This window comes from Anas platyrhynchos, chromosome 33 (assembly GCF_047663525.1).
Source record: "Anas platyrhynchos isolate ZD024472 breed Pekin duck chromosome 33, IASCAAS_PekinDuck_T2T, whole genome shotgun sequence".
NCBI classification, from domain to species: domain Eukaryota; kingdom Metazoa; phylum Chordata; class Aves; order Anseriformes; family Anatidae; genus Anas; species Anas platyrhynchos.
Genome location: NC_092618.1, coordinates 9,803,722 through 9,818,541, shown reverse-complemented (window position 1 = coordinate 9,818,541; position 14,820 = coordinate 9,803,722). Strand labels below are relative to the sequence as shown.

Genomic DNA, 14,820 nt, shown 5'->3' with positions numbered 1-14,820 from the left:
TGTCCCCTGGGCTTTGGGTGTCCCCCAGCCTTTGTGTGTCCCCTGGCTTTTGGGTGTCCCCTGTTTTTTGGGTGTCCCCCGGTTTTTGGGTGTCTCCTGGTTTTTGGGTGTCCCCTGGGCTTTGGGTGTCCCCTGGATTTTGGGTGTCTCCCAGACTTTGGGTGTCCCCTAGATTTTGGGTGTCCCCCAGACTTTGGGTGTCCTCTGGTTTTTGGGTGTCCCCTGGCTTTTGGGTGTCCCCCGGATTTTGGGTGTCCTCTGGTTTTTGGGTGTCCCCCAGACTTTGGGTGTCCCCTGGCTTTTGGGTGTCCCCCGGATTTTGGGTGTCCCCTGGTTTTTGGGTGTCCCCCGGTTTTTGGGTGTCCCCCGGCTTTTGGGTGTCCCCTGGGCTTTGGGTGTCCCCCAGCCTTTGGGTGTCCCCTGGCTTTTGGGTGTCCCCTGGGCTTTGGGTGTCCCCTGGTGTTTGGGTGTCCCCTGGTTTTTGGGTGTCCCCCAGACTTTGGGTGTCCCCTAGATTTTGGGTGTCCCCTGGGCTTTGGGTATCCCCTGGTTTTTGGGTGTCCTCTGGTTTTTGGGTGTCCCCCGGCTTTTGGGTGTCCCCTGGCATTTGGGTGTCCCCTGGTTTTTGGGTGTCCCCTGGGCTTTGGGTGTCCCCCGGCTTTTGGGTGTCCCCTGGCTTTTGGGTGTCCCCCGGCTTTTGGGTGCCCCCTGGTTTTTGGGTGTCTCCTGGTTTTTGGGTGTCCTCTGGTTTTTGGGTGTCCCCTGGATTTTGGGTGTCCCCCGGCTTTTGGGTGCCCCCTGGTTTTTGGGTGTCCCCATGGCACGGAGCGACCCCATGGCACGGAGAAATCCTGCCCAAAAAATCCCATTATGGACCATCCCCATGGCCAAGAGCATCCCCCAAATTTTGGGTGTCCCCCAAATTTTGGGTGTCCCCCGGGTTTTGGGTGTCCCCCAGGTTTTGGGTGTCCCCTGGGTTTTGGGTGTCCCCATGGCACCGAGCACCCCGAAGGCCAAGAGCGTCCCCGTGGCACGGAGCAGCCCCACGGCACGGAGAATTCCGACCTGGAGCAGCCCTTTAGGGACCCTCCCCGTGGCAAGGAGGATCCTTGCAACTAGGAGCAGCCCTGCAACAAGGAGTAGCATTGCAACAAGGAGCAGCCCTGCAACAGGGAGCATCCTTGCAACTTGGAGTATCCCTGCAACTTGGAGCGTCCTTGCAGCATGGAACAACCTCGCAACACAGAGCATCCTTACAACTCGGAGCATCCTCATAGTATGGGGTGTCCTCATAGAATGGGCTGTCCCTGCAGCATGGAGCAAATCTTGCAACAAGGAGCATCGCTGCAACTCGGAGCATCTTTGCAGCTCAGAGCCCACTTGGAACTCAGAGCCTCCTTGCAACTCGGAGCATCCTAGGAGTATGGAAAAACCTTACAACAGGGAGCATCCTTACAACATGGAGTATCCCCGCAGCATGCAAGCATCCTTGCAACACGGAGCATCCTTGTAGCAAGGAGTATCCCTGAAACTCAGAGCACCTTTGCAACTCGGAGAATCCTCGTAGCATGGAGCATCCTTGCAATACGGAGCATCCTTACAACTCAGAGCATCCTTACAACAAGGAGCATCCTTGCAACATGGAGCATCCTTACAACAAGGAGCATCCTTGCAGCAAGGAGCACCCCTGAAACTCAGAGCACCTTTGCAACTCAGAGAATCCTCGTAGCACGGAGCACCCTTACAACTCAGAGCATCCTTACAACACGGAGCACCCTTACAACAAGGAGCATCCTTACAACACGGAGCATCCTCTTAGCACGGGATGTCCTTGCAACCTGGAGTACCCTTACAACCTGGAGTACCCTTACAACCTGGAGTACCCTTACAACTCGGAGCCCCCCCGCCGTGCCCCGGCTGCCCGGCACGGCACATCCTCGCCGCACTGAGCCCCCCCCTGCCCCCCCTGGGTGCCCCCGTCCCCCGCTGTGCCCCCCACCCTCCTGGCGGCCGCCCCCCACCCTCATTTCTCCCCATTCCCCCCCCCCGTAGCTGCACCCGTCCCCCCCCCCAGCCGCCGGGGGGGCTGCGCAGAGCTGAGGAGGAGAGGAAAGGCTTCATGAAACGAAATCGTAATTAAAAAAAAGTGGAAAAATGGAAAAAAAAAGAAAAAAGGAGGGGGCGCTCCCCCCCCCCGCCTCTCGCTCATTAACGAGGGGGGGCTCATTAATGAGGGGGGGCTGCAGTGGTGCAAGGGGGGGGGGGGCTGCAGGTTCCCCATCCCTTTAGCAACTGGGGGGGGGCTCATTTTGGGGGCAAATTAGGGGGATTTGGGGCCTGGGGTCCCCCGGTGCTAATTAGGGAGCGGTAATTAACGGCCACGTGCAGGCCTGGGATGGGAAAAAAAAAAAGGGGGGGGGGGGGGAAGGGAAAAAAAAATGCTTTGCCCTTTAACCCCTAAATCCGCCCCGAAATGGCTCCGCAAATCCGCCGGGCGCTGAGCCCGGGCTGCGGGGGGCCGGGGGGGGGGCAGGGGGGGTGCCCTTGGGTTGGCTGGGGGGGGGGGGGGGGTCCTTGAGCCCTGGGGGGGCTCCTTGTGCCTTGGGGGGGGGTCCTTGCACCCTGGGGGGCTTTGCAGGTGGGGGGGCTTTGAATTTTGGGGGGCTTTTTGTGCTCGAGGGGGGGGGCTCTTTGCATTTTGGGGGGCTTCTTGCATTCTGGGGGGGTTCTTTGCACCCTGGGGGGGCTCCTTGCACTTGGGGGGGGCTCTTTGCACCCTGGGGGGCTTTAAATTTGGGGGGGCTTTGCATTTTTTGGGGGGGGGGCTCTTTGCACCCTGGGGGGCTTTGCACTTTGAGGGCCTTTGCATTTTGGGGTCCTATTTAATTATTATTATTTTTTTTGGGGGGGGGGCTGTGCACTTTGGAATCCGTACATTTGGGGGGGGGCTCCCCACACTCAGGGGGGCCGTGCACAGACTGGGGGGGGGGCTCAGTGCTTCAGGCCCCCCCTGACGCAATGAGGGGTGCAGGCTGGGGGTCCCGTGGGGGTGTGAAGGTTGGGGGGGGGGCACGATTCCTGCCCCCCCCCCAGGGTTAACCCAGGACCTCTCCGGGCGCCAGCCGGGCAGATGGAGCCTAATCCGGGTTTAGCCGCGGGGGGGGGCAGGGAAGAGGGTTAAGCCCGGTTTAACGGCCCTAATGAGGGGGATAAGGAAAAGGGGGGGGGGGCTGTGGGGTGGGGGGGTGCACGACCCCCCCCCCCCCCCCCGGGGATGGGGACACGGGGACACGGGGACGGGCACGTCCCGGCCGGCACCGACGCCACGCGGCGTGGGGACGCGGCGGGGGGGACGCATGGATGAGTGTGCAAGGCATGGGGGGGGCGTGCAAGGGGGTTGCAGGCTTGTGCAGGGAGCCTTGCATGTGTGCACGGGGGGGCACAGCCCATTGCACGCACGTCTGGGGGCGTACTGCTCGTTGCACGCGTGTGCAAGGTTGCACGGTGCATTGCACACGTGCACAGGGTGCACAGGCTTTGCACACACATGCAAGGTCACACCACTCCTTGCACACGTGCACAGGGGTGCAGAGCCCATTGCACATGTGCACGAGCATGCACAGCCCCTTGCACACACCTATTAGGTTGCACAGCCCTTTGCACACATGCACAAGCATGCACAGCCCCTTGCACGCACATGCAACATTGCACAGCCCCTTGCACACGTGCACAAGCATGCACAGCCCATTGTACACACCTGCAAGGTCACACGGCCCCTTGCACACATGCAAAGGCATGCACAGCCCTTTGCACACGCATTCTAGGTCACACAGCCCCTTGCACACATGCACAGGGGTGCAGAGCCCATTGCACACATGCACGGGGGTGCACAGCTGATTGCACTCGTGCAAGATTGCACAACCCCTTGCACGCATGCACAGCCCCTTGCACACACATGCAAGGTTGCACAGCCCCTTGCACACGTGCACAGGTGTGCACAGCCCCTTGCACACACATGCAAGCTTGCACATCCCCCTTGCACACACGCACAGGCATGCACAGCCCTTTGCACTCATGTGCAAGATTGCACAGTCCCTTGCACGCACATTCAAGGTTGCACAGCCCCTTGCACGCATGCACAGCCCCTTGCACACGCGTGTGCACCACCCATTGCTCCCCACCCCTGCACCCCAGCCCCCATCCTGCCCCCCCCAGTCAAAGGAAACCGAAACTGTCCCCGCATCCCCCCCCCCCCCCAGTGGAGCCCATAAAAGCAGGGAACGGAGCCCAGTGCCTCCCAGTGCCTCCCAGTTCCTCCCAGTGCCTCCCAGTATGCTGTCCCCCTGGCTCGCCATGCCCTGGCTGCTGCTGGTGGCCCGGACGCAGGCGGGTGAGTCGGGGGTCCGGGGTTTGGGGGGCCCCTATTTGCACCGTGGGACCCCAAAGGGGGTCGGGGGACCCCAGTCTGGCCCAGTTAGGGCTCTGGGGGCCCCAGTTAGGGCTTGTGGGGACCCCAGTTAAGGTCTTGGGGACCCCAGGGGGGTGTTGAGACCCCCCCCAGGAGCTTGTGGGGACCCCAATGAGGGTCTTGGGGACCCCTGGGAGGGTGTTGGGGACCCCAAGGGGGTGTTGAGACCCCCCCCCAGGAGCTTGTGGGGACCCCAATGAGGGTTTTGGGGACCCCTGGGGGGGGGTGACCCTCGCCGCCCCCTCTCCCCCAGGACACAACCGGGAGCTGCTGCGGGTGCAGGCGCTGCGGGCGCTGTGGGGGCCGGGGGGGGTCGGGGGGGGGACCCCCGTGGGGGGGTCCCTGCAGCAGCCCCTCGACCACTTCGACCCCCTGGAGGGCCGCGTCCTCACCCAGGTAGGGACATGGGGCCGGGGGGGGTTGGGGGGGGGGGCATGGGGTGCACACGCATGTGCCCCCCCCCACCCCTGGACGCCCCCCCCAATGTCCCGCAGAGGTTTTGGATCAATGAGGAGTTTTGGGATTGCCCGGCTGGCCCCGTGTTCCTCGTGGTGGGGGGGGAGAGCGCCCTGAGCCCCCGGGTGCTGCGGGGGGGTAAGGGGTGGGACTGGGATGAAATGGGATGGGATTGGGGATGGGGTTCGGATGGGATTGGGATTGGGATTTGGGATTGGGATGGGGATGGGATTGGGGTGGGGATGGGATTGGGGTGGGGGTGGGATTTGGGATGGGATTGGGATTGGGGTGGGATTGGATGGGGATGGGATTTGGGATGGAGATGGGGATGGGATGGGATTTGGGATGGGATTTGGGATTGGATGGGGATGGGATTTGGGATGGGGGTGAGATTTGGGATGGGATTGGGATTGGGGTGGGATTGGGATTGGGATGGGATTGGGATTGGATGGGGATGGGATTTGGGATGGGATTTGGGATAGAGATGGGGATGGAGATGGGGATGGGATTTGGGATGGGGATGGGGTTTGGGATTGGGATGGCATGTGATTTGGGATTGGGATTTGGGATTGGGGTGGGGATGGGATTGGGATGGGATTGAGATGGGGATGGGATTGGGATGGGATTTGGGAAAGGATTTAGGGTGGCATTGGGGTGGGGATGGGGTGGGATGGGATGGGATTTGGGGGGTATGGAGATGGAATGGGAAGGGATTTGGGGGTGGGATTGTGGTGGGGATGGGGACGAGGATGTCCCTGTCCCTGTCCCTGTCCCCGTCCCCTGTCCCCAGGCCACGTGGTGGAGCTGGCCCGGCAGCACGGGGCCCTGCTGCTGGCCCTGGAGCACCGCTTCTACGGGGACAGCCGGGGACCGGGGGGGTCAGGGGGGGCCGAGCTGCGCTTCCTCTCCAGCCAGCAGGCGTGAGCGGGGGGCTGCTGGGCCGTGTCCCCTGGGTGTCCCCTGGGTGTCCCTGGGTGTCCCCTGGGTGACCCCTGGGTGTCCCTTGGGTGTCCCTTGGGTGCCCCTGGGTGTCCCCTGGGTGTCCCTGGGTGTCCCCTGGGTGTCCCTTGGGTGTCCCTTGGGTGCCCCTGGGTGTCCCCTGGGTGACCCCTGGGTGTCCCCTGGGTGTCCCTGGGTGTCCCCTGGGTGACCCCTGGGTGACCCCTGGGTGACACCTGGGTGTCCCCTGGGTGTCCCCTTCATGACCCCTGGGTGTCCCCTGGGTGTCATCTTGGTGTCCCCTGGGTGTCCCCTGGGTGTCCCTTGGGTGTCCCCTCACTGTGCCCTGGGTGTCCCCTGGGTGTCCCTTGGGTGTCCCATTCATGTCCCCTGGGTGTCATCTTGGTGTCCCCTTCAAGTCCCTTGGGTGTCCCCTGAGTGTCCCCTGGGTGTCCCCTGGGTGACCCCTGGGTGTCCCTGGGTGACCCCTGGGTGACCCCTGGGTGTCCCCTTCATGACCCCTGGGTGTCCCCTGGGTGTCCCTGGGTGTCCCCTGGTGTCCCATTCATGTCCCCTGGGTGTCATCTTGGTGTCCCCTTCAAGTCCCTTGGGTGTCCCCTGAGTGTCCCCTGGGTGACCCCTGGGTGTCCCCTTCACGACCCCTGGGTGTCCCCTGGGTGTCCCTTGGGTGACCCCTGTGTGTCCCCTCACTGTGCCCTGGGTGTCCCCTTCATGTCCCCTGGGTCTCATCTTGGTGACCCCTGGGTGTCCCCTGGGTGTCCCATTCATGACCCCTGGGTGTCATCTGGGTGTCCCCTGGGTGTCCCCTTCATGTCCCCTATGTGTCCCCTGGGTGACCCCTGGGTGACACCTGGGTGTCCCCTGGGTGTCCCCTTCATGACCCCTGGGTGTCCCCTGGGTGTCCCCTGGGTGACCCTTGGGTGTCCTCTGGGTGTCCCATTCATGTCCCCTGGGTGTCCCCTCACTGTCCCCTGGGTGACCCCTTCATGTCCCATGGGTGACCCCTGGGTGTCCCCTAGGTATCCCTTCACTGCCCCCTTGGTGTCCCCTTGGTGTCCCCTCATTGTCCCCTCTCTGTCCCCTCTCTGCCCCCCCTCTGTCCCCTCTGTCCCCCCCCAGCCTGGCCGACCTGGCCTCCTTCCACCTCCACGTCACCCGCGCCTGGGGGCTGAGCCCCAACCACACCTGGGTGGCGTTTGGGGGGTCCTACGCGGGCGCCCTCGCCGCCTGGGCGCGCCTCAAGGTGGGTGCCCCCCACCCCGCCGGGGGGGGTCGGGTCACCCCGTGTCCCCCCCCCCCCCAACGCTTTCCCCTGCCTCAGTTTCCCCACTTGGTGTCGGCGGCCGTGGCGTCGTCCGCGCCCGTCCGGGCTCAGGTTGACTTCGCGGGATACAATCGTGTGAGAGCCCAAATCCTGACCCCAAAGACACCAAATCTGACCCCAAAGACCCAAATCTGACCCCAAAGACTCCAAATCCTGACCCCAAACCCTAAAATCTGACACCAAAGACACCAAATTCTGACCCCAAAGACCCAAATCTGACCCCAAAGACCCCAATCCTGACCCCAAGTCCCCAAATCTGACCCCAAAGACCCAAATCCTGACCCTAAACCCCAAAATCTGACCCCAAAGACCCCAAATCCTGACCCTAAACCCCAAATCTGACCCCAAAGACCCAAATCCTGACCCCAAGCCCCCAAATCTGACCCCAAAGACCCCAAATCCTGACCCCAAAGACTCAAATCTGACCCCAAAGACCCCAATCCTGACTCCAAGTCCCCAAATCTGACCCCAAAGACTCCAAATCCTAACCCCAAACCCTAAAATCTGACCCCAAAGACACCAAATTCTGACCCCAAAGACTCAAATTCTGACCCCAAAGACCCAAATCTGACCCCAAACACCCAAATCTGACCCCAAAAACCCCAATCCTGACCCCAAGCCCTGAAATCTCACCCCCAAACCCCAAATCCTGACCCCAAAGACCACAAATCCTGACCCCAAAGACCCCAAATCTGACTTCAAACCCCCAAATCTGACCCCAAAGACCCCAATCTGACCTCAAAGACCCCAAATCCTGACCCTAAACCCCAAAATCTGCCCCAAACTTCAACCCTAAAATGGGTTCTAACCCCAAACCCCCCAATCCTGACCCCATTAACCCTTTGTTGCCCACCTGTAGGTGGTCTCCGTCGCCCTCTCCAGCCCTGAAGTGGGGGGATCCCCAGAGGTGGGTCCTGGAGGGGCTGGGGTCAGGGTTAGGGGACAGGGTTTGGGGACAGGGTTTGGGGTCAGGGTTTAGGGACAGGGTTAGGGGACAGGGTTGGGGGACAAGGTTAGGGGACAGGGCTTGGGGACAGGGTTTTGGGACAAGATTAGGGGACAGGTCTTGGGGATAGGGTTAGGGACATGATTAGGGAACAGAGCTTGGGAACAGGATTTGGGGACAAGATTAGGGGTCAGGGCTTGGGGGCAGGATTTGGGGACAAAATTAGGGGGTCATGACTTGGGGACAGCACCCCCCCTCCCCGTGCCCCCGCAGTGCCTGGCGGCGGTGAGCGCTGCTTTTGGGGCTTTGGACGCGCGGCTTCGGGGCCGGCGGCTGGCGGAGGTGACGGGGGCCATGTCCTGCTGCCACCCCCCCCGGGAGCCCGGTGACCGCGCGCTGCTGGCCGAGAACGTGGCCGACGTGGTGGGGGGCACGGTGCAGTACAACGGGCTCCTGCCCCCCGCCTCGGTGGCCGCCCTGTGCCGCGCCATGACCGACGGGCGCCGCGGCTCGCCCTACCGCAGGCTGGGGGCCGTGGTCAAGGTGCCCCCCCCCCCCATATCCCCTATATCCCCCCGGACCCCGTGGCGCCTTCCTAGTGCTTTCGGGTGCACCCCTCGTGGTCTGCTTCACCCCACTGTGCCCCCTTTTGCACCCCCTTGCACCCCATCCCATTGCACCCCATTGCACTCCATTGCACCCCACTGCACCCCCTTAAGCCCCCTGACACCCCCTTACACCCCACTGTGCCCCCCTGCACCCCGCTGTTTCCCTTGCACCCCCTTATGCTCCCTTACACCCCCCTGTACCCCCTTAAACCCCGTTATACCCCATTGCATCCCCTTGCACCCAATTGCACCCCATCCCATTGCACCCCCTTGGGCCCCCTTGCACCCCCTCCTATTACACCCCATTGCACCCCGTTAAGCCCCCTGACACCCCCTTACACCCCACTGTGCCCCCCTGCACCCCACTGGTTCCCTTGCACCCCATTATACCCCCTTACACCCCATTGCACCCCATTGCATCCCCTTGCACCCAGTTGCACCCCATCCCATTGCACCCCATTGTACCCCCTTGGGCCCCATTGCACCCCCCTGCACCCCTTGCACCCCCTTACACCCCCCTGCGCCCTATGCACCCCCCTGCACCCCCTTACACCCCTCTGCACCCCACTGCACCCCCTGCACCCCATTCTACCCCACTGCACCCCTTGCACCCTGCTGCACCCCATTGCACCCCCTTGCACCCCATGTACCCCACTGCACCCTCTGCACCCCCTGCACCCCTTACACCCCCCTGCACCCCATTGCACCCCGCTGCCCGGCTCAGCACGGTGCCATCGGGGTGCCCTAACCCCCCCCAGGCCTTCCTGCGCCGGGGGGGGCAGCCGTGCACCCCCAGTTCCCGCCGGGCGCTGCTGCGGGAGCTGCGGGGCCCGGGGAGCGCGGGCGGCAGCCGGGCCTGGCTCTTCCAAACCTGCACCGAGTTTGGCTTCTGTGAGCACGGGGGGGGCTGGGGAGGGGGGCTGGGGGCTCCTGGACCCCCCCAGTGACCCCCGGCCCCCCAGACCCAGCTGCGAGGATGCTGCTTGCCCCTTCTCCCGCTTCCAGACGCTGCGGGCGCAGCTCAGCCTCTGCTCTGCTGCCTTCGGCATCGCCCCGGCGCGGGTGTGGGAGGCTGCTGCCAACACCAACGGCTTCTACGGGGCCGCACGCATCCAGGCCCCGCGGCTCCTCTTCGTCAATGGTGCGGCACGGCACGGAACGGAGCTGCACGGCATTGCATGGCATTGCACAGCATTGCACGGCATTGCATGGCATTGCATGGCATTGCACGGTGCAACAGGGCATGGCACAGTGCAGCACGGCATTGCACGGAGCAGCACAACATTGCATGACATTGCATGGTGCAGCACGACATGGCACAGTGCAGCATGACATGGCACGGAGCAGCATGGCATTGCACAGTGCAGCACAACATTGCATGGCATTGCACGGTGCAGCACGGCACGGCACGGCATTGCATCGTGCAACGCAGCATGGCACGGTGCAGCGCAGCATTGCATCGTGCAGCACAGCATTGGATGGCATGGCACAGGGCAGGATGGCATTGCACAGTGCAGCACGGGTTTGCACAGGGCAGCACAACATTGCATGGTGCACCTTAGCATTGCACGGTGTGGTACAACATTGCATGGCATTGCATGGTGCAGCATGGCACGGCATGGCATTGCATTCTGCAATGCGGCATGGCACAGTGCAGCACAGCATTGCATGGTGCAGCACAGCATTGGATGGCATGGCATGGAGCAGGATGGCATTGCACTGTGCAGCATAGCATGGCATGGTGCAGCACAACATTGCATGGCACAGCACAGCATTGCACAGTGTGGCACAACTTTGCATGGCATTGCACAGTGCTGCATGGCATGGCATGGCACAGCACAACATTGCACAATGCAGAACAATATTCCATGGCACTGCATGGTGCAGCACGACATGGCACAGTGCAGCATGGCACGGCCTGGTGCAGCACGACATTGCATGGCATGGCACAGTGGAGCATGGCATTGCACGGTGCAGCATGACATGGTGCTGCAGAACATTGCACGACACTGCAAAGTGCAGCATGGCATTGCACAGTGCAGCACAACACTGCATGGCACTGCATGGTGCAGCACGGCATTGCATGACATTGCATGGTGCAGCACGGTGCAGCACGGCATTGCACAGCACGGCGTAGCACAGCACTGCACGATGCAGCACAGTGCATGGCCTTGCACCTTGCACGGTGGCACGGTGGCCTTGCACACGCATAGTGCATGGTGCACGGCAGCACACCATGCTGCACAGGAGCACAGTGACCTTGCACGGTGCATGCTGCATGGCAGCAGTGTGCACGGTGGTCTTGCACGTTGCACAATGGCCTTGCACGGTGCCTGGTGGCCCTGTCTGGGTGCCCCCCCCTCATTGACCCCCCCCTGCAGGCGCCCTGGACCCCTGGCACGTGCTGAGCGCTGGGGGGGGCCGCCGGGGGGTGCTGATCGCGGGGGCCTCGCACTGTGCGGACATGGCCCCCCCCCGGCCCGGGGACCCCCCAGCACTGACGGCTGCCCGCCAGGTGAGCGGGGACGGGGGGGGGACACGGGAGGGGGCACAGGACACATGGGGGGGCTAGTACTGATGCCCCCCCCCATGTTCCCATTGCAGCGCATCGCAGCCCACCTGGCGGCCTGTTGACCCCCCCGGAGCCCCGCAGTGGGCTGGGGGGGCCCAGGGGGGGAACGGGACCCAGGGGTCCCGTCCCCCCCCTCCTCCCTAGACCCCCCATGCTGTGTGTCCCCCCCCCACTGTGTGCCCACCCCCTTGCTGTGTGCTCCCCCACACCCTCACGGCCCCCAGTTCCTCAAAATGGGGGTCCTGGACCCCCCCAGAACCCCCCCCACCCCAGTATCCCCCAGGACCCCCCCCAGACCCCCCCACATCCCCAGGATGCACCCCAGGCTCCCCCAGCCCCCCCCCCACCCCCCAGGACCCCTCCCCAGCCCTCTTCAGCCCCCCCCACATCCCTCAGGACCCCCCCAGACCCCTCCAGACCCCCCCAGACCCCCCAGGCCCCCCCCAAAACCTCCTCCGATCCCCCCCAGGACCCCCACATGGAGGGGGGGCCCTCCCTGCACCCCCAAGGGAGCCCTGGGTGTCCCCCTCCCCCCCCATCCCCCCCCCAAACTCCCCCCCCCTCAACTCCCTCCCCCTCCCCCGGGGGAGATCCCTCCAGGGGGCGTGGCCTAGCGAGGAGGGGGCGTGGCCTCACTCATAGGGGCGTGGCTTCGCGCACGTGTCGCTCCGCCTGGTGGGCGGGTCTAACGGGGCTGTGGGCGTGGCCAAGGGCGCGTGGGCGTGGCCATGAGGGTGCGTGGGCGGGGCCAGGCGGCGCATGCGCAGTGCGCGGTGCCCCCGCCGCGGACAAGATGGCGGCGCTGAGGGCGGTGGGTGCTGCCCGGGGCGGGGGGGGGGGGGGGGGGCGGTTAATTTGTGCTTAATTAATTAATTAATTCGTGCTTAATTAAAACGAGACGCGCCTCCCCCGCGTGGCTGGGGCTGCCTCTTCTTCAAACGGGCGGGGGAGGGCGGAAAAAAAGGGGGGGGGGGGGGGGGGCTGCAGGGGCCTAAAGCGGGGCCTGGCCTGGGGGGGGGGGTGAGGGGGAAATGGGGCTGGGGCGGTGTGAGGGGAATTGGGGGGGTTTGGGGGCATTTGGGGAGGTTTGGGGGGATTTGGGGAGGTTTGGGGGGGGTTGGGGGGCAAGGATGGGGCTGGGGGAGGGAATTGGGGGTCTGGGGCCGGGGGGGGACGTTATGAGGGGATTTGGGGGGGCAGAAGGGGGTTGGGGATTGGGGGGGGGACCAAAAATGGGGACAGGGAGGGATTGGGGGGGGACAGGGGAGAAATGGGGGGTAAAATGGGGGGTTTGGGGCTGGGGGGGGGGGCAAGGGGGGGAATGGGGGGTAAAAGGGGGGATTTGGGGGCTGGGGGGGGAATTGGGGGTAAAATGAGGGATTTGGGGGCTGGGGGGGGCAAGGGGGGGAATGGGGGTAAAAGGGGGGATTTGGGGGCTGGGGGGAGAATTGGGGGTAAAATGAGGGATTTGGGGGCTGGGGGGGGACAAGGGGGGAAATGGGGTAAAATATGGGGGGTTTGGGGGGGACAAGGAGGGGGAAATAGGGGTGAAATGGGGGATTTGGGGGCTGGGGGGGGACAAGGAGGGGGAGATGGGGTAAAATGAGGTAAAATGGGGTGTTGGGGCTGGGGGGACAAGGGGGGGACAGGAGGGGGGAAATGGGGTAAAAGGGGGGATTTGGGGGCTGGGGGGGGTCAAGGAGGGGGTCCAGGGCTTTGTGGCCAGGGCTGCTGACGCCGCCACTCTCTCCCGCAGGTTTTGGGGGGCCGGGGGGGGGGGGGCCGGGTGCCGGTGCCCCCCCCCTCGTTGTGCCGGGGCGCCTCTGCCTGGGGGGCGCTGCAGAGCCTGGGGCAGTGGTGCTGGGGGGGGGGGGCGGCGGCCGCCTGGGCCCAGCGGCTGCGGAGCCGGCGGCTGAGGAGGAAAAACGCGTGAGTGGGGGCCGGGGGGGGGGGCAATAAGGGGGTGGGGGGGGGCAATGAGGGGTGAGGAGGGGGCTGGGGGGGTGAGGAGGGGCTGGGGGGGGAATTTGGGGGGAGGGAGGGTGGAAATGGGGCTCCCAGATGGGTAAGGGGGGGGTAAAGGGAGTCCCTCTGTGCTTTTTTGTTTTTGGGGGGGGGGAAGGGTTGATTTGTGCCCCCCCCATTTTATGGGGTTGATTTGTGCCCCCCCCATTTTATGGGGCTGGTTTGGGCCCCCCCTGCTTTATGGGGTGGGGGTAGAGGGCTAGAATCTGCCCCTGTAATTTGAGGGGGGGGGGCAATAAAAGTTTTGATTTGTGCCCCCCCATTTTATGGGGTGCAGGTTAGAGGGCTGGAATCTGCCCCTGTAATTTGGGGGGGGGGCAATAAAAGGGTTGATTTCCCCCCCCCATTTTATGGGGTGCAGAGGGGACAAGTTGGGGGTCCCCACCTCACCCCCCCCGTAATCGGGGGGGGCGCAAACAAAGAGGCCTAATCCCCCCCCCATAATGAGCTGTGACCAGAGGGGCTGTGTGGGGGTGCCCCCCCCCTTTGCACTACCCCCCCCCAACCCCCCAAAAAACCCCCCCGGTGCCCCCCCCCAGGTACTACGGGCTGACCCGGGAGCGCTACGGGGACAACCTGGCGGCCGCTGCCTTTACCTTATTGTGCGGCGGGGGGGTCAGGTGAGCCCCCCCTTTATTTCCCCCCCCTTTTTTTATCTCCGCGCCCCCCCCTCGCCACCCTGACGGTGCCCCCCCCGCAAAGATTTAAGGACCGGGACCTTTGGGTGCGCGGCCGCTGGCGCCCCGAGCTGCTGCAGCTCCGCAACGTCCCCGTGGTGGCCGTGGACCTCAGCGGCTCCCAGCTCACCTACGACGGCTTGGACAACCTCGGTGAGCCCCCCCCCCCTTAATTTACAACCCCCCCAGCACCTCGGGGACCCCCCCGGGATGATTTTGTCCCCCCCGCAGTGCAACTGAGGGAGCTGCAGCACCTGGACCTCAGCGGGTGTCCCCACGTGGACGACTGGGTGCTGGGGCGGCTGCACGTCTTCCAGGGCTCCTTGCTGGAGCTGGCGGTGGCACGCTGTCCCCGTGTCACCGAGAGGGCCTGGCCACGCTGCACCACCTCCAGTGAGTCCCCTGAACCCCCCCCAAAAAGATTTGCCCCCCCCTCAAAGCGTGGCACCCACTTTTTGTGTCTCCCCCCTAAAGGAATCTGCGGCGTTTGGACGTGAGCGGCGTGGCCGTGCCCAGCCCGGGGCTGGTTCGCATCCTGCTGGAGGAGATGCTGCCCCACTGCCAGGTGCTGGGGATGGAGGTGGATGGGGGCCCCCCCCCGAGCGAGGGGAGCCCCCCTGAGCACGTGGACCCCCCCCCAGTGATGCTGGGGGGCTGCCTGCGGACCCTCGGGGGTATTAAAAGCACCGCGGGCGCTGCCCCGGCCGAGGGTTTGGGGTTTGCTGCTGCTCCCGTCCCTCCAGGTAGGGTTGGGGGTGAATTTGCCCCCCCCAGGGGTTGGTTT

At 64.2% G+C, this 14,820-nt stretch overlaps 2 protein-coding genes across 2 annotated transcripts; both read left to right on the top strand.

The window, feature by feature from the left end:
* The first annotated feature begins 4,917 nt into the window (after window positions 1-4,917).
* On the top strand, window positions 4,918-7,343 carry LOC140000225 (thymus-specific serine protease-like). The gene is made up of 4 exons (XM_072030027.1): window positions 4,918-5,062; window positions 5,715-5,844; window positions 7,004-7,127; window positions 7,206-7,343. The coding sequence occupies exons 1-4, from the start codon at window positions 4,918-4,920 to the stop codon at window positions 7,341-7,343; spliced, it is 537 nt and encodes a 178-aa protein (XP_071886128.1).
* Window positions 7,344-12,039: 4,696 nt separating this feature from the next.
* Window positions 12,040-14,745, top strand: DMAC2 (distal membrane arm assembly component 2). The gene is made up of 6 exons (XM_072030115.1): window positions 12,040-12,145; window positions 13,091-13,263; window positions 13,899-13,979; window positions 14,062-14,189; window positions 14,268-14,429; window positions 14,511-14,745. The coding sequence occupies exons 1-6, from the start codon at window positions 12,128-12,130 to the stop codon at window positions 14,531-14,533; spliced, it is 585 nt and encodes a 194-aa protein (XP_071886216.1). The 5' UTR covers window positions 12,040-12,127; the 3' UTR covers window positions 14,534-14,745.
* Window positions 14,746-14,820: the final 75 nt, after the last annotated feature.

What these genes read in the sequence shown, in the direction of transcription:
- LOC140000225 (XM_072030027.1), top strand. Translation starts at nt 4,918, where the DNA reads ATGTGCCCCCCCCCACCCCTGGACGCCCCCCCCAATGTCCCGCAGAGG. An exon ending in TTCCTCTCCAGCCAGCAGGC is followed by an intron (nt 5,845 to 7,003) that starts GTGAGCGGGGGG and finishes GTCCCCCCCCAG; the next exon opens with CCTGGCCGACCTGGCCTCCT. An exon ending in CCGCCTGGGCGCGCCTCAAG is followed by an intron (nt 7,128 to 7,205) that starts GTGGGTGCCCCC and finishes CCCCTGCCTCAG; the next exon opens with TTTCCCCACTTGGTGTCGGC.
- DMAC2 (XM_072030115.1), top strand. An exon ending in CGACGGCTTGGACAACCTCG is followed by an intron (nt 14,190 to 14,267) that starts GTGAGCCCCCCC and finishes TCCCCCCCGCAG; the next exon opens with TGCAACTGAGGGAGCTGCAG. An exon ending in GCCACGCTGCACCACCTCCA is followed by an intron (nt 14,430 to 14,510) that starts GTGAGTCCCCTG and finishes TCCCCCCTAAAG; the next exon opens with GAATCTGCGGCGTTTGGACG.